The sequence below is a fragment of the Oscarella lobularis genome, chromosome 1 (genome assembly GCF_947507565.1).
Source record: "Oscarella lobularis chromosome 1, ooOscLobu1.1, whole genome shotgun sequence".
Taxonomy (NCBI): domain Eukaryota; kingdom Metazoa; phylum Porifera; class Homoscleromorpha; order Homosclerophorida; family Oscarellidae; genus Oscarella; species Oscarella lobularis.
Window position 1 is genome coordinate 1,083,162 of NC_089175.1, and position 20,313 is coordinate 1,103,474.

General features: G+C 49.6%; 7 protein-coding genes and 1 long non-coding RNA gene across 12 annotated transcripts; 3 read left to right on the forward strand and 5 right to left on the reverse strand.

The window, feature by feature from the left end:
- Positions 1-444: 444 nt before the first annotated feature.
- On the reverse strand, positions 445-2,041 carry LOC136193931 (A-kinase anchor protein 17A-like). Its single transcript, XM_065982943.1, has one exon. The coding sequence runs from the start codon at positions 2,017-2,019 to the stop codon at positions 562-564; it is 1,458 nt and encodes a 485-aa protein (XP_065839015.1). The 5' UTR covers positions 2,020-2,041; the 3' UTR covers positions 445-561.
- A 42-nt stretch (positions 2,042-2,083) lies between these two features.
- On the forward strand, positions 2,084-2,743 carry LOC136194082 (uncharacterized). Its single transcript, XM_065983125.1, has one exon. It carries the CDS (start codon positions 2,167-2,169, stop codon positions 2,698-2,700), a length of 534 nt encoding a protein of 177 aa, XP_065839197.1. The 5' UTR covers positions 2,084-2,166; the 3' UTR covers positions 2,701-2,743.
- Positions 2,744-3,687: 944 nt separating this feature from the next.
- Positions 3,688-8,200, forward strand: LOC136194066 (serine/threonine-protein kinase PLK4-like). Its single transcript, XM_065983101.1, has 20 exons — positions 3,688-3,749; positions 3,803-3,849; positions 3,911-4,123; positions 4,180-4,275; positions 4,332-4,427; positions 4,492-4,606; positions 4,658-4,770; positions 4,820-4,908; positions 4,957-5,053; positions 5,109-5,167; positions 5,241-5,317; positions 5,759-6,147; positions 6,201-6,311; positions 6,456-6,587; positions 6,638-6,856; positions 6,922-7,007; positions 7,067-7,096; positions 7,475-7,673; positions 7,731-7,837; positions 7,953-8,200. The coding sequence occupies exons 3-20, from the start codon at positions 4,025-4,027 to the stop codon at positions 8,050-8,052; spliced, it is 2,214 nt and encodes a 737-aa protein (XP_065839173.1). The 5' UTR covers positions 3,688-3,749; positions 3,803-3,849; positions 3,911-4,024; the 3' UTR covers positions 8,053-8,200.
- On the reverse strand, positions 5,429-6,827 carry LOC136194091 (uncharacterized). Of its 2 annotated transcripts, XR_010671517.1 has the most exons (5): positions 6,212-6,827; positions 5,732-6,145; positions 5,637-5,675; positions 5,529-5,571; positions 5,429-5,464 (listed from the first exon to the last, which is right to left on the reverse strand). It is a non-coding gene; the product is annotated as an uncharacterized lncRNA (long non-coding RNA). The 2 variants fall into 2 exon arrangements; XR_010671516.1 differs by lacking the exon at positions 5,429-5,464 and having other exon boundaries at positions 5,508-5,571.
- LOC136194075 (guanylate cyclase soluble subunit beta-1-like) lies at positions 7,988-11,287 on the reverse strand. Its single transcript, XM_065983112.1, has 7 exons — positions 11,131-11,287; positions 10,991-11,067; positions 10,828-10,934; positions 9,520-10,772; positions 9,320-9,469; positions 8,769-8,923; positions 7,988-8,707 (listed from the first exon to the last, which is right to left on the reverse strand). The coding sequence occupies exons 1-7, from the start codon at positions 11,131-11,133 to the stop codon at positions 8,287-8,289; spliced, it is 2,166 nt and encodes a 721-aa protein (XP_065839184.1). The 5' UTR covers positions 11,134-11,287; the 3' UTR covers positions 7,988-8,286.
- Positions 11,288-11,419: 132 nt separating this feature from the next.
- Positions 11,420-16,036, reverse strand: LOC136194054 (la-related protein 1-like). Of its 2 annotated transcripts, none has more exons than XM_065983088.1 (21): positions 15,638-16,036; positions 15,460-15,548; positions 15,272-15,379; positions 15,160-15,220; positions 14,885-15,076; positions 14,644-14,824; positions 14,527-14,581; positions 14,382-14,471; positions 14,182-14,326; positions 13,951-14,123; positions 13,771-13,892; positions 13,486-13,708; positions 13,059-13,409; positions 12,893-13,005; positions 12,708-12,832; positions 12,549-12,636; positions 12,294-12,350; positions 12,088-12,197; positions 11,981-12,030; positions 11,842-11,919; positions 11,420-11,788 (listed from the first exon to the last, which is right to left on the reverse strand). In XM_065983088.1, the coding sequence occupies exons 1-21, from the start codon at positions 15,978-15,980 to the stop codon at positions 11,744-11,746; spliced, it is 2,799 nt and encodes a 932-aa protein (XP_065839160.1). In that variant the 5' UTR covers positions 15,981-16,036; the 3' UTR covers positions 11,420-11,743. The 2 variants fall into 2 exon arrangements, with proteins under 2 accessions (XP_065839160.1, XP_065839151.1); XM_065983079.1 differs by having other exon boundaries at positions 14,882-15,076.
- Positions 16,037-16,149: 113 nt separating this feature from the next.
- Positions 16,150-19,735, reverse strand: LOC136199810 (guanylate cyclase soluble subunit beta-1-like). Of its 2 annotated transcripts, XM_065990115.1 has the most exons (9): positions 19,146-19,735; positions 19,009-19,082; positions 18,849-18,948; positions 17,329-18,678; positions 17,125-17,277; positions 16,909-17,063; positions 16,635-16,847; positions 16,440-16,579; positions 16,150-16,373 (listed from the first exon to the last, which is right to left on the reverse strand). In XM_065990115.1, the coding sequence occupies exons 1-9, from the start codon at positions 19,146-19,148 to the stop codon at positions 16,234-16,236; spliced, it is 2,328 nt and encodes a 775-aa protein (XP_065846187.1). In that variant the 5' UTR covers positions 19,149-19,735; the 3' UTR covers positions 16,150-16,233. The 2 variants fall into 2 exon arrangements, with proteins under 2 accessions (XP_065846187.1, XP_065846186.1); XM_065990114.1 differs by having other exon boundaries at positions 16,150-16,579.
- Positions 19,272-20,233, forward strand: LOC136199814 (uncharacterized). Of its 2 annotated transcripts, XM_065990120.1 has the most exons (6): positions 19,272-19,381; positions 19,430-19,561; positions 19,620-19,712; positions 19,818-19,879; positions 19,939-20,015; positions 20,078-20,233. In XM_065990120.1, the coding sequence occupies exons 1-6, from the start codon at positions 19,306-19,308 to the stop codon at positions 20,088-20,090; spliced, it is 453 nt and encodes a 150-aa protein (XP_065846192.1). In that variant the 5' UTR covers positions 19,272-19,305; the 3' UTR covers positions 20,091-20,233. The 2 variants fall into 2 exon arrangements, with proteins under 2 accessions (XP_065846192.1, XP_065846191.1); XM_065990119.1 differs by having other exon boundaries at positions 19,283-19,561.
- Positions 20,234-20,313: the final 80 nt, after the last annotated feature.

A 20,313-nucleotide genomic window follows, 5' to 3' on the forward strand; every position in this document is an offset into this window, starting at 1 on the left:
TAAGCTGGAGGCACGTGGCGCGTGCCGAAAGTGCGAGTGCTCGCAATTTTTCGTAAGTCCTATCATAATCTTGACTTCTCTCTATATACGTGTGATATGTCCCTTGCAGGTACTGTCAACGTTTGGTGCCCTATAAGTAGTGCCCTTCGCTCTCTCCAACAATGACCTGCTCGTCTTTATTCATACGATCGCTGAAGGGATGCAAGAGCAATAGAATCAATACCAAACCTTTTATCAGTGTTATCTAACTGCGATCCAGCTCGCTGCCTAATGCGCAATGAGTAAAGTCCAAAGTCCAAGCGGGAAAACGTTTTCCGTTTTCCGTTTTCCTGGTGCGATTCTAGTAAAACGTTTAATTAATATCAGTACTATTTAACTCTGTCTGCAGCCGTGGGAACCTCGTCAGCTCGCTGACTTATGCAACGAACGTTTTCCGTTTCCTGCTGCGATTCTATCACATCGTGTTTTATTCAACTCTGCGTCTGCTACTCGCCGCGCCACGATCTCTTCTTCATCTCACGAGCGCGGTACGCACTACTGTATCATCATTGTATTATATTTCTACAACAATAATCTACTACTCGCAGCGACAGTCGACGTCAACGCCGCCGTCCCCTTCACTCTCTTCCGCACCAACTCGCGTCGAATCTCCTCGCGTCTCTCCTCCATTCGCCGTATTCGTCTCACGAGCCGATCCCTCAATCGAATCTCCATTGACAGTCGCTCCTCCCTCTCGCGCTCCTCCGCCTCGACGCGCAACTGCTCCTCGACCTCGCGTCGCAATCGCTCCTCCTCGCGCCTCTCCGCCGCCGCGCGCCGCTCCATTTCCCGCTCCACGTCGACTCGCACGCGCTCCACAATCGCCTCCATCACGCGCATCGCCTCGCCCCGTCTCACCTCCGCCATACGCTTCAATTCCTCGGCGCGAGCGCGCTCGCGCTCGCGCTCCTCCTCCTCGCGCCGTCGCAGCTCCTCCGCCTCGCGCGCTCGTCTCTCCGCGCGCTCGCGCTTTCGTTGGGCACGTCGCGCCGCCTTTTCCTCCTTCTCAACGCGTCGTTGAGCGTCCGCCGCTTCCGCCGCCGCCTTCTCCGCCGCCAAGCGACGCTCCTCCTCATCCCTCTCGCGTCGAAGTTTCTCCTCCTCCAAACGCTTCGCGTCCTCCAAGCGTTTCGCCTCGAAACGTCGCTTGCGCACGTTTTTCTCGCTGAAGTAGCCGGACCGGTCGAAGTCCACCGTCAAATTGACGGTGACCTCTCGACTTCCCGGACCCTTTTTCATCAATTTCATTCCGCGCATTCGCGTCATCGCCGCGACGAAACCGGAATAGAGCGAATACTGAACGATCACCTCGCAATTAATCGTGACGTCATCATCACCCGACCCACCAAACGACGAAAAATTCCCAATTCCACTATGTTGTTTATTGGTTGCCATGACAGCGGCAACATCAACAACGTCGATACTACGAATTTCGCCGAATTTTTCGAAAGTCTTCCGCGCGAAATCTAATTCGTCTTTTTTCGCCGCTTCCGCTCCGGAACCGGCGCCGGCAAGCCATCGCATGGGGAAACCCCGTATGCGGATGGTATCCGGACGTTCGCCGGGCGTTCCCGCTTCGTAGCTCGTCACGCCGCGCTCGCGAAAGTAGCTCTCCCAGTCCTTTTTCGCCGGATAGCTGAGATCGATTTCGCTCGCCTGAATTTTGAGCAGTTCGCTGAAGCCGCTCAATTTTATCGTCTTCTTGTTCAGAACGAGAACGGCGCGACGCGCCTGCTTGAGCGTCGACGTTTCCGCTTCGAAGTAGAGGAGCTGGCGCGTTGTTTTCGTTACGCGCAGTAGCGTGAATTCGTCGCCGCTCGGCGAAACGAGTCCTTTGAGTCGTTCCATTACTTCCCAGTTCGATATCGTCGTGCCGATCGTTTTGATTTCGGGTAGCGTGACGCATATCGATATTTTGGCTATCGGTTTGAGATAGAGACCGTGGACGGGCGACAGAGCGACTAAAGCGTCGTCGGACATCTTGGATTGTTTTTACCGCGCGCGCGCGCTAAACGGAAAATGGACACCGAGGAGACCGAGTCGTTTCTTTCGCCGTGGAGCCTCGTCGTCGTCGTCGTATTGATAATCTATTTAGTGCGACGATACCTAACGCAACCCGCACCGCCTATGATGCCAACGGCGACGAGCAACGACGAGAAGCCGATTCCTCGCATGGAACCACGTGACCACACGGTCGAATCTCTTCGCGAATTCGACGGCAGCGACGAAACGAAGCCGATCGGTCTCGCCATCAACGGCAAGGTGTTCGACGTGACGAAAAGTCGCGATTTCTACGGTCCGGACGGTCCGTACGCGGTGTTCGGCGGACGCGACGCGACGCGCGCCTTCGCCAACTTCGTCGCCGACGAAAGCGAGATGCGCGACGGTTACGATCCGTGCGACGATCTCACGCACGTGCAGCGAATGCGCGTTCAGGACTGGGAGGATCATTTCATGACGAAATACGACTACATTGGGAGACTTTTGTCTCCGGATGAAGCCGGGGCAGGTGGGCGGGGCAGCGAAGCGCTGCGGCGCAGAGTGGACGAACTCGTTCAAGAGGCGGAAAAAATCGCCGAGGAAGATGTGAATAATAGCAGTTTTTCAGCTCTGAGAGATTTAATTAACAGTGATGACGACAGTTCGAAGAAGACGAATTGAAATGTTGTGTACAGCTGTGTAGTAAGTTTTTCGTAACTGGTTAGCGTGCGTTGACAACCTCGTTAGATCGACGACGTCATCGATGACGGAACGAAGAAGTGTTCTGCTGCGCGTAGCGCCTCTCTGAAGGCTCCCAAAGGCTCCGATGCGAACTCTGACACGTAGAAACTCGAAAGAAGCGAGCAGACACCAACGAAAATCGAAATTCGGGCTTCGCGACTTGCAGCGCCCTTCTCTAAAATCGCGTATCTCGAATTCGCTTTCGGTAAACGAAACCTCCGTCGCCGATCGACTTCGAGCGTTTGTCGTCTCCGTTGACGATGCAGAAGCTTCATTTCGACTTTTCCAATGACTTAACCCCGCCCCGTATTTGGCAAGTCTCTGGCCGAGTACGTTCAGTATTGTTTCTTATGATTTTCTCCTATTGTTCCCATTGCAAATGTACGAACAGGCCGAAACATCGGAAAAGACGTGTTAGAGGAGTGTAGCGTAGGGATTCATTTTATAGTGCATGATACAATTAGCACATTTGGGGCACAGTGTCATAGAAATTTTACGTGATTTGCAGCTGCTCAACGATAAGCAGGTAAGCATACATACTTACTTTGTTACTAAGGTATAAATTTTTCTCGTAGGAGCTGGGGGTCCTGGGCATGACCCTGTCATAAAAAAACTGCTCACTACCGGGGTCCTGGGCATGACCCCGTGATCAAAAACTGCTTCGGGGTCCTGGGCATGACCCCGTGATCAAAAACTGCTTCGGGGTCCCAAGCATGACCCCGTCATCAAAAACTGCTCATAGACAAAAGGGAGGGGACAGATGATTTATTTAATAAATTGAAAAAAATTGCATAGAGTTTCCCCCTCGCGTTTTCATGCAGAGGCAGTTTTGACGGGGGTCATGCCCGGGACCCCTGCGGGGCAGTTTTTGATGACGGGGTCTTGCCCGGGACCCCGGTGGAGCAGTTTTCATCACGGGGTCATGCTCAGGACCCCAGACCTAAAAAAGAACAGTTAGCCCCATAGGAGGTAATGAAACTGCTTACCAGGTAAATCCGAAGACACTTGGGACTCGTATAGTACCCGTAGCTAACGATTTCAGGGCTCGAAATTCGGAGGCGGGGCGAGAAGCCGTTTTAACGCTTTCGGGTCAGGGAGTTTGCGCTCGAACGTAGCACGAAGACTAAAATCGTATCGTATGCACCGCCAGCGTCTTGCGTGAGCGAATCCCTGCGCGTGGGAATCTTGGCTCGGGACTCCTGAGCTCTCGTGACGTCACTGTCAAACGCGCGCGATAAATTTTAAAATTCGTCTCTATGCGCCTATGGGCTCTCAATCCATCGTCACGACGCGACGAATCGACTGTAGCGTTCGTCGCCAAAGCCGCGGACTTATGAACGGTCCAATGGGAAACGCGAGCGAGGTAAAACGTGAAAAAAACCGTTTCGCGACACTCCATCTCTACCGTTCGCGCGACAGGACTACAAAATCTTAGAATTGGTCGGAAAAGGAGGCTTCGCGAACGTTTATCGGGCGCGATGCAAGCACAACGGCCAAGAAGTCGCGATCAAAATGGTGCGAGGGCCCCCCCTTCGGGTTTCTAGCTCAACGCTTACCGGTCATTCATTCAGATCGACAAAAAGGTCATGCAGACGAGCGGCATGGTGTCGCGCGTGCGAAACGAAGTCGAAATTCACTGCCAACTGAAGCATCCGTCGATCGTCGAGGTGGGCGGGGCGGCGCGCACGCGCTGAATTTTCTTTCACGGGGAGCTCATTTCGACTTCTCCAGCTCTACCACTTCTTCGAAGACGACCAATACGTCTATTTGATCCTCGAAATGTGTCACAACGGCGAGCTGCAGCGGTATTTGGCGACGAAATCGACTCCGTTTGAAGAACCGGAAGGTGTGAAGGCACGGTTGACTTATAGTGACGTCACACGTTCCCGTATTTTAGCTGCACTATTTTTGAAGCACGTCATCGAAGGCGTGCAGTATCTTCACTCGCACGACATCGTTCATCGCGATTTGACGCTTTCGAATCTCTTTCTGACGCGGGACATGCAAGTGGTGAGAGATAATTGATCTGAAAAATAAATAGTTGAAATTCGTAATTTAGAAAATTGGGGATTTCGGATTGGCTGCCAAGTTGCACGTGCCAAACGAGAAACACTACACAATGTGCGGCACGCCCAACTTCATATCACCGTAAAAAAAATTAATTTTAACCCTATTTATTAATTATTGATTTTTAAGGGAAATTGTCACGCGACAGCCGCACGGCTTAGACACGGACGTCTGGTCTCTAGGATGCATGCTCTATACATTCCTCATAGGAAAACCTCCATTTGATGTAAAGAAAAGTATCAAGTGTATCCCTAGCAATTAAAAAAGTACGGGATTTTTAGACGGAAGGGGTCAAGTCAACGTTGACTAAAGTAGCTACAGGTGACTACGTCATGCCTAAGTACGTTTTTTTCTTGTATATGTTTATACATACCTTCAGTGATTTGATTTTTTCTTTTTGGATTTGATGACAGGCATTTGTCAGCTGAGGCTCAGGACTTGATTGGCTCCATGCTCAGACGAGATCCTAGTCAGAGAATAAACCTCAAAGGTAAGGTAAACCAGGGTTACAGGATTGTAGCTACATTCGAAGACAAGTGCGCTAGAAGAGGGGTATCTAAGGAAACGCGTAGTATAAGCCTAAGATTGACTACAGTAGTACCCGGGTTGTAGCTACATTTGCAGACACTTGAGTGCGCTAGAAGAGGGATACTATATTGATTAATATATCGCACCTTTTTCTCCCTCCTGACTAGTAGTACCTGGGTTACAGGGGGGTTGTAGCTACATTTGAAGACAAGTGCGCTAAAAAGAGGGAAACGCTGAAACGCGTACAGCAGTAGAGTAGATCTCTTCTGATTGACTAGTACCTGGGGTTGTAGCTATATTTGCAGAGACACTTGAGTGCGCTAGAAGAGGGATACAATAGATCTCTTCTATCGATTAAATATTATTTATATCGCACCTTTTTCTCCCTCTCTCTCTCGCACAGCCGTGCTGAGCCACCCGTTCATGAGCCAAGTGTGCTCGCCCCCCAAATCCCGTTCCCTCCACGTTCTCAACGACAGCGGACTCGCGACGCTAACAACGACAACCCAATCGAGAAAACCCCTCCATCCAATGCCCGTCCTTCTTCAATCCGCCACCTCCAACCTATCATCATCATCGTCGTTGATAGAAGAGGAGCGACGGCGACGGCAACGACGGCACTGGTCTCCGCACACGAAAGCGTCGTCGTGGGCGTGCAGCGGCGACGCCACTAGCTCAGTTCAGCAAGAAAACGAGACGAAAAAGAATCGAAAAAAGTCTTTTTCCGAAAAATGTTCGCCTTTGAACACACTCCGACTTCGTCCGACTCTTCACAGGAAACCCAACTTGACTGTCAGTAGAATTCAACACAACGAACGTAATTAATAATTATTTATCGCGATAAGGTGAGCATCACCTCGGACGGTTTCGCGCGCTTGGAGACAATAAAACGTCGTCGTCGTCAAGGAGACGAATATGTCGACGAAATCTTCCAAGTTTCAGCTGACGGAAAACAGGTTAAAAGTAAATAGAGATTAATATAATTAAAGATTACCGTCAGAAAATCAAATAATAATAATAATATTATTATTATTAAAGATTTTACCGTCACAATAAAAAATCAAGTACCATTATCTAATTCGTTAATATTTATTAATAAGATTACCGTCAGTTCGCCCGAGTCCATGGAACCGGAACGGCGTTTTCAATATGAAGACCTACCAGCGAAATTTTGGGGCAAATACGTCTATTTGAGTCGTTACGTGAAACTGATTCAATCCAAGACGACGAAAGTGAGGAGAAGAAGAAAAATGGCGGCGTCGATTTTTTCATTTTTCCCCAGGTCTATTATTTTTCCGAGAGAGCCAAGTGCTGTCTGATGGAAAACGGCGACTTCGAGGCGTGTTTCTACGACGGCGCGAAAGTGTGCTGTTCTCACGGCGCCTCCTCGCGCGTTCACGTGATTCAGAGCGACGGAAAACAAGCGACGTTCGAGTCGACCGAAACGCTAGATCGGACGGGAAGCGTCGAAATGAACGAGCTGTATCGGCACACGAAAGAAGTCCGTCCTCCTCACCTTCTTTTTTTTTTCCAGTCTTTGTTCTCTTATGTTTGATTGTTCGTTAGTGTCATGCTGAGAGTAAGAAGATCGAGGTGGGAATGGATGCCGTTGCGTTGCCAACGCATCGTCGTTTCCAAGTCATCGTTGACACGTAAGCTATTCCGCTTCATTTGTGCTCGTTTCTGATGATGATTCTGCCTTCCTATAAAGGCGATTGGCAACGGAGAATAAAACGAAGAGGTGAGTGCATAGCATAGAATTAAATTATGTACGTACATACGTACGGTAATTCTAGATGTGTTTGTGGCGAATCCATAATCTCTATGTATACATATATAAATTTAGAATTTTAATTAATTAATTAAAGGGATGCATAAATTATTTGTGTTGATTTGGTTTTGAGCTCAATTGTAGTAAAATAATTTTCATATGGTACAGTACATGCATAAATTTTAATTAAAAAAATTAGAATTCTACCTAAAGTTTGACCATGCACATACATGTATAAATTCAGTGATTTCTAATCTCACTTGAATTATACATGTACATGTAAAATTAAGAACTCTACCAAATTCTTGTACATATTATAATTATTATTACCTTTTTTTTTATTCTAAGCTTTCCTTCACCGAGTGAAATGTCAACGCGACCGATCTCTATGCACTCGTCGTACGCCCCGTCGACTGTAACGAACGTAAGCAAGCCGCGCTATTCGTCTGCCACCCACCATTCCGCTCCGACTCCAATGAGACGACGCTCCAGCGATCAAACGATCACCAAAAGCGTTCTCGTTCGCGGCGTCGGACGGGGAAGTCGGGTAATCAGCAATAATTAGTTAAATATTTTTTCATTAATTAATTATTTAATTACCTAGTTGGCAAATCGCGATATTTTGGTCGAATTCAATGACCACACTCAACTGCAAGTGCACTCCTCTCTAAAGAGTTTCCTATTCACGGACGGCACAAGAAAACAATCGAGGTAAACTCTCACACGTGACACTTACCTCAATAATTAATTAAAAGTTGCATTTATTAATTGGCTACCGGTATTTATGCACTTATAATCTATAATTAATATTATCTACTCTAATTAGGTATGATATGACTTCGTCAGAAATTCCCGAAAACATCAAAACGAAACTCGCCTGTTTACGAACTGTCGTACAACAGCTACAGAGCACAAGACCGCCGTGAGAGCGAGAGAGAGAGAGAGAGAGAGAGAGAGAGAGAGAAAAGACAAAAGACTAAAAAATTCCTGTCCGCCTATAAGTAAAAGTACGCAAATAGTTTCTAAAACGATTTTTGAATTAATAAAAAGAAGGCAAAAAGAAAGCGAACTCGCGCGCGCACACAAACGCGCACAAACGTGCGGCCCTTAGAGCTAGCTTAGCTATAGACTATTCTACCAGAACACAAACCTTGAAAATATTACGAAGATCGAAAACCGAGCAGAACGGCGGCGGCGAGACTTCCCAGAGCGCCGAACAGGAGAACTTTTCCGGCGACCTGCGACACTCCTCTCTCGCGCAAATCCGGCTCCAATTGACGAAAGACGTCGGAGCCGCTGCTACTGCCGTCCGAGATGTCGTCGCCCTCTCCCGGCTCCGCTTCCGCTTCCGCTTTCGCCTCCGCTTCGCGATTTCTCGCCGCTTCGATTTCCCGTTCGTCGTCGTCGTACGAATAGGACGGTCGATCGAAGACGCTTTTTCGTCGTCGAACGAGCTCCTTTTTGCGCTGGATGCGTAGGCGATTTTCCTTCAGAAAGTAGCAGACCATGGGAAAGGGAACGTTCTTCATCACCACTTCGTGACGTTCGACAAAAACGAATTGGGGTTTGTGCGCGAGACCCCTGTGGAAAGAAGAAGAAAAAAATTGAACGAATTTTCCGCGCGAGGGGGGATTGCCCTTACTTCTGCGTTGCTTCGGTTACGTGAATTTTATTGGCCATGCCCGTCGATTCGGTGCGACTGGCGACGTTGACGGTGTCGCCGAAGAGGCAGTAGCGCGGCATGAGATGACCGACGACGCCGGCCATTACCTCGCCCGAATGAACCCCAACGCGAATCTGGAAAGTGAACAATAGGGGAGGTTTTTTCTTTTTCTAGAACGCGTGGCCTGTGACTAAAGGAGATCTGTCTGTAAGAAATATCGGCTAAGGGGCACTGATGGACAACTGGGGAATGTGACTAAAGGAGATATCTCATTTAAGTAATTAACTTAGAAAAATTGGCTAGGGACAGTGGTGGACAACTTCGCGTGTCCGCTACAGCAAAACTTCTTTTTTCTAAGCAATCTATTCAAACTAACCTAATTAAATCGAATTTTCTAGGCACTTTGCCTCTTTAGCAAACAACTTCCGTCTTTTACTTTTTCCAAGCACTTCATCTCTTTTAGTCAAAAGAGGTGATGTGCCTGCCTCTCTATCTGATGCATCTACTGTTCAATTAAATTACTCTCTTACGTGTATGTGCCTCGTTCCGTCGGTCGGATCGCGAATTTTCCTCACGACCACCATCATATCGAGCGCCTGATTGCACACCATCTCCTCATGAGAATCCTCCGGATTCGTCAAGCCGCCGACGACCATATAAGCATCCCCAATCGTCTCAACCTAAAGCAAATTAGAAAAAAAGGATATATATATGAATTAATTAAATCGACCTTATAAAGACGATTCTCCTTCGTAAGAGCGTCAAATTCCTTATAGAGCGCATCCAACATAGTCACGACATCCGACGGCCTCGATTCGGCGCAAATAGCCGTAAATCCGACAATATCGCTAAACAGAATCGTCACGGAAGCGAACGTCTCCGCGGGCACGGGCTCATTCTGCTTCAATTGGGTCGCAACTTGAACGGGAAACATCGAATAGAGCAATTTGTCGGTGAGCTCCTTCTCCTTCGCCAAGTCGACGTGCGCGTCGGCGAGCTCGCGATGGGCGACGTTCAGCTGGGTGTTCACCTCTTCGAGCTTGACGATTTGAATGTGCTGGCTAGCGCGCGTGTCGTCGAGAAGCATCAGATCGCGCGTCGCGTCGTGAAGCGGCAAATCGCTCAGGTAGAGCTGGCGACCTTTCAATTCGACGAGATCGCTCACGCGCGGCGAGCAGAGAAAGAGCATTTGCCCGTCGCCGGAAGGCGACGGATGGGAGAGGTAGACCATTTGACCTTTGAGACGAAGCGCTTCGTCGCGATTCGGATGGCGACTGACGAGAATGAAGACCATGTTTATGTGCGAGATGATTTCGTGGAATTCGAGCGTCATGCCTTGGGGACGTTCGACGTCGAAGATGTCGTTCATGCGCAGATTGTCGCAGTTGATGCCCGACGCGCTGATGACGCGATAGAGTGACACGCCCAGTTGGCGAATGTAGTGATTTTCGTCGAAGATGATGTGGAAGGGGAAGATGACGCAGAATTGGCTCGGCGGCACGGGAAGCCACGTGAAACGCTCCAAGTAAGATAGATCGGGCTTGAACGATCGCTGTCGTATCACAGGCGAACGATCGACGCTCGCTGGCGCGCTCTCCTGTACGCACTCCACTTCCCGTATCCTAAAGACCACGTGATCGTGATCGTCGTCGATTGGCTGCACGACTTCCATGTCGATCTGCGTGGAGTGCAGCTCGCGCGCGACCGTTTTCACGATTCCGATTACGATCGGTTCGAGACCGCGTCTCACGCTGTAGTAGTGGAGTAGGATTTCGCCGTCGGAACCGTCGCTGCAGCGAAACGACGGCGCGCGCATACCCGGAAACATGTTGGTAGCGAGATGATCGTGTAGCGCATCGAGATTGGTGAGAAAGTCGCGTAATGTAGCGCCGAGCGCCTGGAGCGTTCGATCGTAACCGTACTCGCGACACCAGATGAAGAACTGTTCACCGAAGCCTTCGAGGAGTTCTCTCGCCTCCACGTCTAAAGAGAAACACCAGCCTGGTCGTGGGCGTGGAGGTTCCGCGGTTTCGCTTACTGCATAGTCGCGACGCACTATCCACAAGTCGATACGTGTACGAATCGTCGTAGATGTGCCGTTCTTGCAGTCCTTGGTTCTCGTCTTCCGTTTGAGCCGCGTCCTTGCTGTCGAAGCGAGAAAAACATCGAGGGTGCGAGCGAAACGCCTTCCGATGACTCACCGAATTCGGTTCCATACTTCTCGTCCGCCGTATTTTCGAACGATGAGGTTCTCCAACGCTTTGTTGATGAAGCCAAACTGTGAAAGCGAACCGCCCCTTGCCGATAAGGGAAAAGAAACGCTCAGTCCACGTTTTCTTACCATCGTGACGGCGACGACGAGCCGATGTACACCCGAGCAGCTCCCGTAGAGCGACTGCGCAAGAAAAAACGTGCACACGAAAAATAATAGGATACCTTCCGATGAGACGGCTCGTGTTACGCACAGCGCGCGTGCGTTGCAGACACGCGCGCGCGAAATCAGACTCGCCCCCGTCTCCTTTAGTAGCCAACCCAAAATTTCAAGAAAAAAAAGACAGCGACAAACACAGATAAAGAAAGAGAAAAAAATCGACTACTACTCATCTGAATTATGTTAAGGGATAAGCGGATGGGCTCGCAATCAAACAATGATGAAAACTGAATTAAGTGCGCAGTCCAATCAGTCAGTTCAATACAAGTACCTAGCACACTGCAATCTGTACAAAATATAGGCGGGCTGACATTTTTAAATAAGTCCATGCAGCCCCAGGGGGGTGCGAAAGAATATGATTACAGATTCCAGAGAGGGGAGGGAGAGGGGGGGTAGGGAAATAGAGGAGGAGGAGGAAGAGAAGGAAGGGGATCTATTCCGACTACTACCTTTAGCACAGTGCGAATATACAGTATCTTTTAGACGCAAACACCAGAGATTTTTCTCCCCTTTTTTTAAATAATTATGGTAATTCGCCGTCGCCTCCTGTTGCCGTCGCCGTTCGCGCCTATAATCGGAAGTCCTAAGTAATTAAAAAAATCGCAATTTTTTTCCGCTTACCTCTTCTCTGAAATCTTCTAAACTGTGATATTTATCCAGCTGCGTCTTGAGGTCTTTCTTTATCTCAAACGGACGACCCTTTGACGCAAATACACGCAATTGAATTAGAAAAAGAAAACGATCAGTTCCATGTACCGACCGTGTAGTACTTGAGAAACGCCCAGAATTTCTCCAGTCCATACAAATGACCTTATACGTAGAATAACGTCATCGAACGGGAGAAAGAGGCGCGCCCAACCGACTCACCATTCGCATGATCGCGCAGCGTCTCCTCCTGAAAATCGTCGAAAACCTCGACACGGAAACGCTGTTCGAGTCCGTAACTGTAGAATCGGAACAAACACTCCAGCCCGTATCTGATACGGATCCAGACAAAACAAGAGAGGTAATAGTAGAGCGTAAACCTTATATCCCCCCTCCCTCCTCTCGCACTAAAATAGTGCGACAATCACCTGTAGCCGTTCTGAGCGTCTTCCAACGCCAATTGCTTGAACTCCTCGTACATTTTTCTACGCGTAAACCCCAAGACATCGATTGAGTTTGGGAACATTCCCTCACCCCCCGCCGGTTCGATCGCGTGAAAATATCGTAGATACGCAAAAAAACATATTCCGCCGCCGGCGTTTCGGCGTCGGGTTTCGCGCCACGTACAGTACGTACGTACGTAGGCATCACGCGGGGCGGGGGAAGAGGGATCATCGTCTTACCTGTTGAAATGCCTTCGCAGAAAAAACGACCAGAATCGAAAGAGCGTATTCATCTCCTGACTCTGACCCGTGCCAAGCTTGGCTCTCTCTATAGAAAAAAAATTATAAGTATTTATTTATTTATTTAGACACGTGATGATTGATTGATTGATTGATTACCTTTGAGACAACGCTGATGATACTTGAGATATCGTTGCTGCGTGAAGCCGTTCTCCTTCAGAAGCGCGTGCGACGGATGCTCGAACGTCGGTATCGATCTCGGCGTCGCCGGAGAACCGAAATCGCTATAAATTAATTAATTAATAATAGGAGCAATTCCCTGAAAAAATAATCTCGGGCTCTACCTTCCCGTCGACATCGTCCGCTGTCGCCGTCGCTGCCGTTTTCCCATCACCCATCCCACGTGACACTCCACCGGCGGATGATCGCTATATTTCGATTTCTGTTTTTGAGGCGTCTATATAGAGAGAAATCAATGATATTCAGGCAAGACGCCTTTTTTCCCTCTACCTTGTCGACTTTGTCCGGCAAGAATTCTCGCTGCGCCTTCTGCGGTACCGGATAAAATCTCATGTCGTCTTTTTTCACCACCACTCCCCCATTTCCCTTCGTTTTATCCTCCGTCGTCTTATTCGTCGGCGTCGGTTTATCCGGCATCATGGTTACGACGGACGGCGGCTTTGATTGAATGGGAGCCGTCGCGTGTGACGTCACTTCCGTCGACGGCAGCGGCGGCGACGGAGGCTCGAGCTGCTGTTGTCGAGGTTTGGGTGACGCATCCGGGTTTTGCGAGGTAACGAGAGCGGCGAATTGATCTTCGGACACCAAGCCGATTTTCTGAAACGAATGCGACAATTCCTCCTATGATTAAAAAATGACGTCACAACAATACCAACAACTGTGACCCCCCCGTTTATTGATTTATTTCTATTTTTGCCTTTTTGCTTTGATAACTTTCGTCGTTCTGCAAATCGATTTCGTAGTAGTACAATCCGTCGTTGATGATTTCGGCAAATTCTGACGTCATCTTAGCACGCGAAACGTAATTTCCCGTCCGATCTCCTTGGGGATGTTTGCGAAAAGCAGCCGGCAATTGCGTCACAATCAAAATGTCATTGATATCGTCATCGTGAAACTCATCATCATCCTCATCATCAGACCTTAATTAAAAAAGAGAGAAAAAAATGATTTTGACTTTCCCCTTGTCCACGCCCACGCAAACCAGTTGTCCACGTGAGACGAATAGTTGTGCTTCTTTTCGACCATTTCCAATTCTTCGTCGAACATGAAATCGAGTTCTTCTCGTTGATCTGACGTCACATTCCTTTCGCCGCCTCCTTGTTTCTAGACACCCAAATTAATAAATAAATTAATTAATTAATTTCCTTTTTTCCTCTCTCACTTTTGCTCCTTTATTTCCGCCGCCACCCGAGCGTCGCTTCTTGATTTCAATCCAATCCTGCGAGGGATTTTCCGACATCGCGTTGCCATGGTGCTGCACGTCAGGACCCCCCTCAAACGCCTCATTCGACATCAAGAACCCACTGCCATAAGCCATGGGACCAGCGTACTGACCTAAAGAAGGGAGAAAAGACGTTTTCACGCGCGGAATTTCTTAGAGCATGACTATCACCGTCGCTTTGATAACTCTCCATTTGCTGATAATAGTCCTGTTCTGTGTTGAAGGGTTCGTTGCCCGTTATGAGCCACTGTTCCCAGCCTTCCTTCTTTCTCAGTTTGTCGTCGATCAACTCGACGACTTCGCTCTCTTCTATGGCCTTGGATTCGAAAGAGAATTTTCGTTTTGAAAATGTATCGAATTTTGATAAATACTTTTCTGATGAGGCTGTAGTCTTGGCAGAGCGCTTGCACTCGATAGAAACTTGCTACCAAATTGAGCGGAATAAATCCTTCAGAATCCATCTAAAAATCTGACGTCAGTACGACATAGAAAAAAAGCTGAGAATCGCTCGCCGACCTGTCGTCTCAAATATATATCGCCAGTCAAATTCTCGCCGCTGAAGTAATAATCTCTATTATTTAATAATAATAATAATAAAAACATCTCTCTGTCTCTCGAAAGGAAGAGATTTACATCTGATTTTTAATGGACTCTTTCACGGCGTCTTCATCCATAGACGGAAAATACGGAAAATAATACATCTCATACGAAGGTCCCATAGCAAATGCCATGCCCATGGAATCGTAATAGACTCCACCGCCGGCACTATATCCAAAATTATTTACGTAGTTATTCACCCCTTGGCCGCCTTCCACTAAAAAAACAGAAGAAATATACTAGAAAAAATTTCAATGGGACGCTCTCTCTTTACTACTTCGTGGCGGAATGCGTTTACGACCCTTTCCCCGTTGGGAGCCGCCCCGCCCCCGTCCCCTGTGCCCATCCCAGGCGCCTTTCCATCTCGGCGGTCGCGTAAACGCGTCCTTTCGACCGCTCGCGTCGCCGCCGGCGCTCGCGTTCGCTTGATCGGCGGTTAGGTCGAGCGGGACCCACTTGGGCCGGTTTCCTGACAGAAAAAAAAAGGGTGGGAGGGTGGGACTTGTTCTCAATGCGCGTGACTCGTGGGTTGGCCAATCAGCGCGTACGTACCTTTTTTCTTTGCTGCTGTCGCCGAATCCCCGTCTAAATTCGACTCCGATGACGTCGACGTCTGCGAAAACGTATTTCGAACGTGCTACGACGTTTCGCGTTGCGATCGCACCTTCGTTACGGGTTCTTTTCCTTTGCCTTCGTCGTGCGTTTTTGTCAGTTCGCTCGGCGTGGGCCACGCTGTCGCATCTTGCTCGCCACTGCTTCCAATCGAGCTTCCCTTTGAGTAGAGGGGACAAACAATGGCCGGTGTTAGCGCGCGCTCGCGCTCTAGGCCCCCCTTTTTCCCATTATTTTTACCTTTACACGAACGGTTTTCTTCGCGTACGCCGGCTTGGACGTGACGACGGGCTTCGCTCGGACGGATTCCGTCGCGGTCGGTCGCGATCCTGCGCGAAAAGAGCAATAGCGTTCAAATCGCGAATCGGCCACGTGGTCATCCAGACGCGCCGCGAGCCGATTCGCCACGCGTTATTACCGCTTCCCAACTGCCTCTTTTCGACGTCGCGACTCGCGTCCAATTTCTTCCACGGATTCGCCGATTCCGACGGCGGCGTCGACGGAACGAGTTTCTTTTCCACGACGGGAGCCCTTTTCGCGTCCGATTCCTCGTCGTCGACGTGTTCGGGACTCTTTTCGTCGACGCGCGACTTCCGATCGCCGCCGTTCGACGGCCTAGGAGCTGGCGGCACTTTGCGTGGCGATTGACGCTGATGATGCGCTTTCGCCGGCGCCGTCGCGGTCGTGGCGCGTCCTTTCGACGATTGCGAGTTTGATTTGCGCTGGACTTGCCAGCCTTCGCCGTCGAGGTCCTCCGACATGGCCGTTGTCGCGTTCGCCTCCGTCGTCGAGTACGGGGCTGCACGCGCACGCGACTTGAGACCCTCGCTCTCGGTGCTTACGCGCATGCTTCCTAATTAGTCAGCCGGAAGTAGCCTCACGTCAGCACGTGAGATCCTCGTTCTTGCGTCAGACTTCCTGCAAACGTGATAGGTTTTACCTAAATAAATTAATAAAGTTGGAAGGGTGCACTATCGAACTTAAAAAGGCACTGCAGCAACTGCTAAAAAATACCTAAAGCTCCGTACTAACAAAATTGCTTACGAAAGGCGGGTGAACAATCCAATACCATCGACCGTCCACCAAAACAGGAGAAGGTTGACGAACAAACTTTGAAAGCGGAACGACCTGCTGCTGCTTCTTCTCCTCCTCTGCTACACAAGGCAATACAGTGGGCGCTGCCCGACCTGGCCCAGCAACAGCAAATTTTCGAGCTCTACCTAGCAGTGGCGATGAGTTGTCAGCAACAGTAGCAGCGAGCTCAGCGGCACGCGCAGCGATTCGAGACGATCGCGCAACCAATGGGGAACGATTTGCCCCGGCATTTTTTTGACTGAGCTTCCTCGTCAATTTGGGAGAACTGACAAAATATCACCCAATTATCACGTGCTTGCAAATAGCAAATATAGACGTACCTCTCTGGCGATGCATTGCGCGACGACGAGCCCAACCATTTATTTACCCATTGTATCGGCTCGCTTGGCTCTAGCATCCTGAATTTGTTGTTTGCACTGCGGCTCACGAAGTAGCAATCCATTTCCTTGTTATACGAGCCCGGAATAGATATCTTCTTGTCACAGGGCTCATAATTGTACATGCCCGCCGCGCGAGGAGAAGACTGAAGAAGACTACAGGAGACAACTACTTAGAAAAACGAGAAGCAGCTCAAAGACACCAGGGGTTTCTTACTCGTATGTCTTCTTGGTGATTTTCACTTGACGAGGATGACTCGTCTGCTCGGCGTCGTGCGCCATGCCGACGCTTCGACCGAACAAACAGTAGCGCGGCATTTTCGTGCCGACAACGCCGGCGTAGACCATCCCAGAGTGAACGCCCACACGAATCTGAATTCAAAAGGAAAAAAAAAAGGTGAACTGATGAAAAATATGACGACGACGCAAGAACCTTTATGTCGCCCCGTCTGTTCGTACTGGGATGCATTACGAGCGCCGACGCGCCAACCATATCAAGCGCCTGATTAACGACGTCGACTGGATGAGAATCATTCTCCTCAGGCAATCCCCCACACACAATGTAAGCATCACCAATCGTTTCAACCTGAAGAGAAAAGAATAAGAATAATAACCAATAATCACAGTTTATTCTCACTTTAAAGACGTTGTTTCGTCTCACTGCGTTATCGAAGATAGAGTACAATTCTTGCAGCATGTTGACGACTTTGATTGGCTCGCATTGCTGCCCGATTTTCGTAAACTGGACGATATCGCTATAGAGCACAGTCACGTTGTCGAATCGTTGCGGCTCGACGATCTCGCGATTTCTCAGCCGATCGGCGACGGTGACGGGAAGAATCGAGTAGAGCAGACCGTCGAGACGTTTATTTATCGATTCCAATTCGATTTGCTTTTGCCGAAGCATGTCGGTTCTCACCTCGAGTTCGTGCATGCGATTGTGATCCATGGCGAAGATGCCGCTATTGAGAATGAGCTCGCGCGTCGCGTCGTAAATCGGTATGTCGCACATGGAAAGACCGCATCGGCCGAGACTGTGAAAATTGCCGACGCGCGGCGAACACAAATAGAGAAGGACGTCGTGGTCCTTATCGTAAACCATTTGCCCTTTGAGCCGCAGCAATGTCATGCCGTCGTCGTCGTCGTCTTCCTCCTCCTCCTCCTCCTTCTCGTTGTCGTGATTGCGAAATTTTCCGTTTACGACAAACGCCGTGTGTATGTGCGCGATGATGTTATCGAACGTCACGTTCTCCATGTACGGTCGCGCCATGTGAAAGTGATCGTTGAAATGAGGCAAATACGAATCGGACATGTCCGAATATTCGTCGTCGGCGCCGTTGCGTCGCCAGCCGATGACGCGTTGCATGACGGTGCCCGCTTGAACGATCAACATGTCGCGATCGAGAACCAAGTGAAAGGGAAAGGCTTCGGAGAACGTTTGCGATCCGACGAGCTGCGACGGCGAGACGAGAAGCGGCGGCGGCGGCGAAAACGACGAAACGACCGACGGCGTTTTCGAAGCCGAAACGACGGATGAACTAACGCTACTGCCCCCGTCTTCAGTCTCTTCCTCCCTATTCACGGTGACCATGAACTCGGCGTGATACGCTTCGCCCATTCCGTTCTTTCGCAGAAATTCTTTCTTGAGCAACTCAATTCGCAAGCAATTGTCGTCGAAGTCGTAGAGACCCTTAGCAACGGCCGTTACTATGCCGACGACGACGTCGTGAAGGCCCGCGCGTTCGGAGTAGTAGTGAAGAATCATGGCGTCGCCGTCGCTTCCGGCGACGGGAACGCAACGAAACGACGGCGGACGCATGCCCGGATACTCGTTCGCCAAGTGATCGTGCAGGGCGTCGAGATTGACGAGGAATTCCTGTATGGTTCCGCCGAGCAGCATGAGGAGTTTGTTGTAGCCGTATTCTTGGCACCAGAGAAGAAACTCGTCGCCGAATTGACGAAGAAGATCTTCGTTGCTCACATCTAAGTAAAATATGAATTAATTAATTAAATATCGCTTTATATGAGTGATGACTTCTCTAGTGACCACCTCTTTATAGTTATCTACGTCATGCACATGCACGTAGGTGTAGATGTTGTCTAAGGCTGGCGCACGTGTGACGTCACGTTAGTGCATGGATGCTGTCTCTTGCCTAGGACTTCCTTCGCCGCCGCTAGAAGCCGATACGTGTCCTCGTCTTCGTAGATCGTTCGTATGCGAAAGCCGGCGCCTTCGAGTTTGATTTCAGCCGCTTCCCTGCACGCAAAATAGACAGGGGGGTGGTTCGCGCACTTGTTGTTGCTCATTAGGACTCACTGTACGGCGATCCACTTGTCTTCGCCGTAGCGACGTTTGATGAGATTCTGAAGCGCCGAGTTGACGAAGCCGAACTAAAGGGCAGAGAAGAAAAGGCGAGATAAGCGGAGTTTGTGTTGGGGCGTGCATTCGCCTACCATGTTGAATCCGCTTCCTTCGACGGAAAACGCTTGTCAGTTGTTGGTGCACGACGCGGCCAGAGTATAAGGAAGTCGGCGCCGCAGTGACACAGACTACACGACGGCTATCACACGCGTGGGGAGTTTGATTCCGGAAGAAAGTCCCGTACGTTCAGTTATGGCAGACAACGATTTGCAAGAGGTTCCTCTCGACGGCGACGAAACGACGACGACGACGACGACGGCAACGATAGGTTTGCACGACGATTCGCTCTGTCTTTCGCTTTTGATCGTGGCGCTAGGGAGTCCGGCGAAGCGAAACGAAAGCGTAACGCGATCGTCGAACGTCGCGAATCGAAAGGAAAGCGACGAAACTCGCAGCGCAAGCGCAAGCGCGACGACGTCAACGGCAGCAGACGAAGCAGACGACGGAGGTGTGGGAGAATTCCCTTTTATATGCGCAGCGCAGAGTCTCGAGTATCGCTTTCGCAGATGCGACGACTTCGGAGACGATCGTCGCGGACGAGAACGAGGAAAAAACGCGGCTAATCGGCGAAATATTGGAGCTGCAGAGCACGTTGGAAGGTGCGCAATTGAATGTGGTGCGCGGGGGTCGAGTTTCCCTTTCCTAAAAAGAAACGCCCTGACGTCACAGGTGCAATAGTACACTCCCCATACCTCTGTGTCTAGACTTGTCGCAGCGCGTGCAGTCGGTCAAGGAGGCGAATATGAAGTTCAAATCCGAGAATCAGGTGACGTCGATGATTGATTGGACGCTTGGAATTTCTATTCTCTCTCTCTATTGCTGCAGGTTCTGTCTCAGTACATTGACAATCTGATGGCTTCCTCATCGACGTTCCAAGGGACTTCCCCTAGAGAATTTCCTAAGTGAGTGTCCTTATCTGGGGGACGTATCACCTATACACTCTAAGGAATCCTTCTCCCTCTAGACTGAAGACGTAAAAGCGACGTCGCCCTGATTTTTAATCTATTATTTACCTACGAAGAGGCGAGAAGAGAAGAGAACAAGACGCATTTACGTGACTAAAAGGCACTGTTTACATAGCTCATGTGCAATTCATATTGACTCTTCGTCGCTAATTGCATCCATGGGACCCCCCACAGAACGCAATCACACCATGCAAATATTCTTAGCAGGAGAGTCGCCACGTCGACGCCACGCCAC

Coding starts and splice junctions, on each gene's coding strand:
- LOC136193931 (XM_065982943.1), bottom strand. CDS start 2,019: ATGTCCGACGACGCTTTAGTCGCTCTGTCGCCCGTCCACGGTCTCTAT.
- LOC136194082 (XM_065983125.1), top strand. CDS start 2,167: ATGATGCCAACGGCGACGAGCAACGACGAGAAGCCGATTCCTCGCATG.
- LOC136194066 (XM_065983101.1), top strand. CDS start 4,025: ATGGGCTCTCAATCCATCGTCACGACGCGACGAATCGACTGTAGCGTT. Junction 4,428..4,491: donor AGCATCCGTCGATCGTCGAG/GTGGGCGGGGCG, acceptor CGACTTCTCCAG/CTCTACCACTTCTTCGAAGA. Junction 7,097..7,474: donor ACGGAGAATAAAACGAAGAG/GTGAGTGCATAG, acceptor TTTTATTCTAAG/CTTTCCTTCACCGAGTGAAA.
- LOC136194075 (XM_065983112.1), bottom strand. Junction 8,924..9,319: donor ACGGAACGAGGCACATACAC/GTAAGAGAGTAA, acceptor TTCACTTTCCAG/ATTCGCGTTGGGGTTCATTC. Junction 8,708..8,768: donor GTAACCGAAGCAACGCAGAA/GTAAGGGCAATC, acceptor TTCTTTCCACAG/GGGTCTCGCGCACAAACCCC.
- LOC136194054 (XM_065983079.1), bottom strand. CDS start 15,980: ATGTCGGAGGACCTCGACGGCGAAGGCTGGCAAGTCCAGCGCAAATCA. Junction 15,549..15,637: donor AAAGAGGCAGTTGGGAAGCG/GTAATAACGCGT, acceptor CTTTTCGCGCAG/GATCGCGACCGACCGCGACG. Junction 14,472..14,526: donor ATATATATTTGAGACGACAG/GTCGGCGAGCGA, acceptor TCAGATTTTTAG/ATGGATTCTGAAGGATTTAT.
- LOC136199810 (XM_065990114.1), bottom strand. Junction 18,679..18,848: donor TAGCGGCGGCGAAGGAAGTC/CTAGGCAAGAGA, acceptor TTCATATTTTAC/TTAGATGTGAGCAACGAAGA. Junction 17,278..17,328: donor GACGAAACAACGTCTTTAAA/GTGAGAATAAAC, acceptor TTTTCTCTTCAG/GTTGAAACGATTGGTGATGC.
- LOC136199814 (XM_065990119.1), top strand. CDS start 19,306: ATGGCAGACAACGATTTGCAAGAGGTTCCTCTCGACGGCGACGAAACG. Junction 19,562..19,619: donor AGACGAAGCAGACGACGGAG/GTGTGGGAGAAT, acceptor TCGCTTTCGCAG/ATGCGACGACTTCGGAGACG. Junction 19,713..19,817: donor GCTGCAGAGCACGTTGGAAG/GTGCGCAATTGA, acceptor CTCTGTGTCTAG/ACTTGTCGCAGCGCGTGCAG.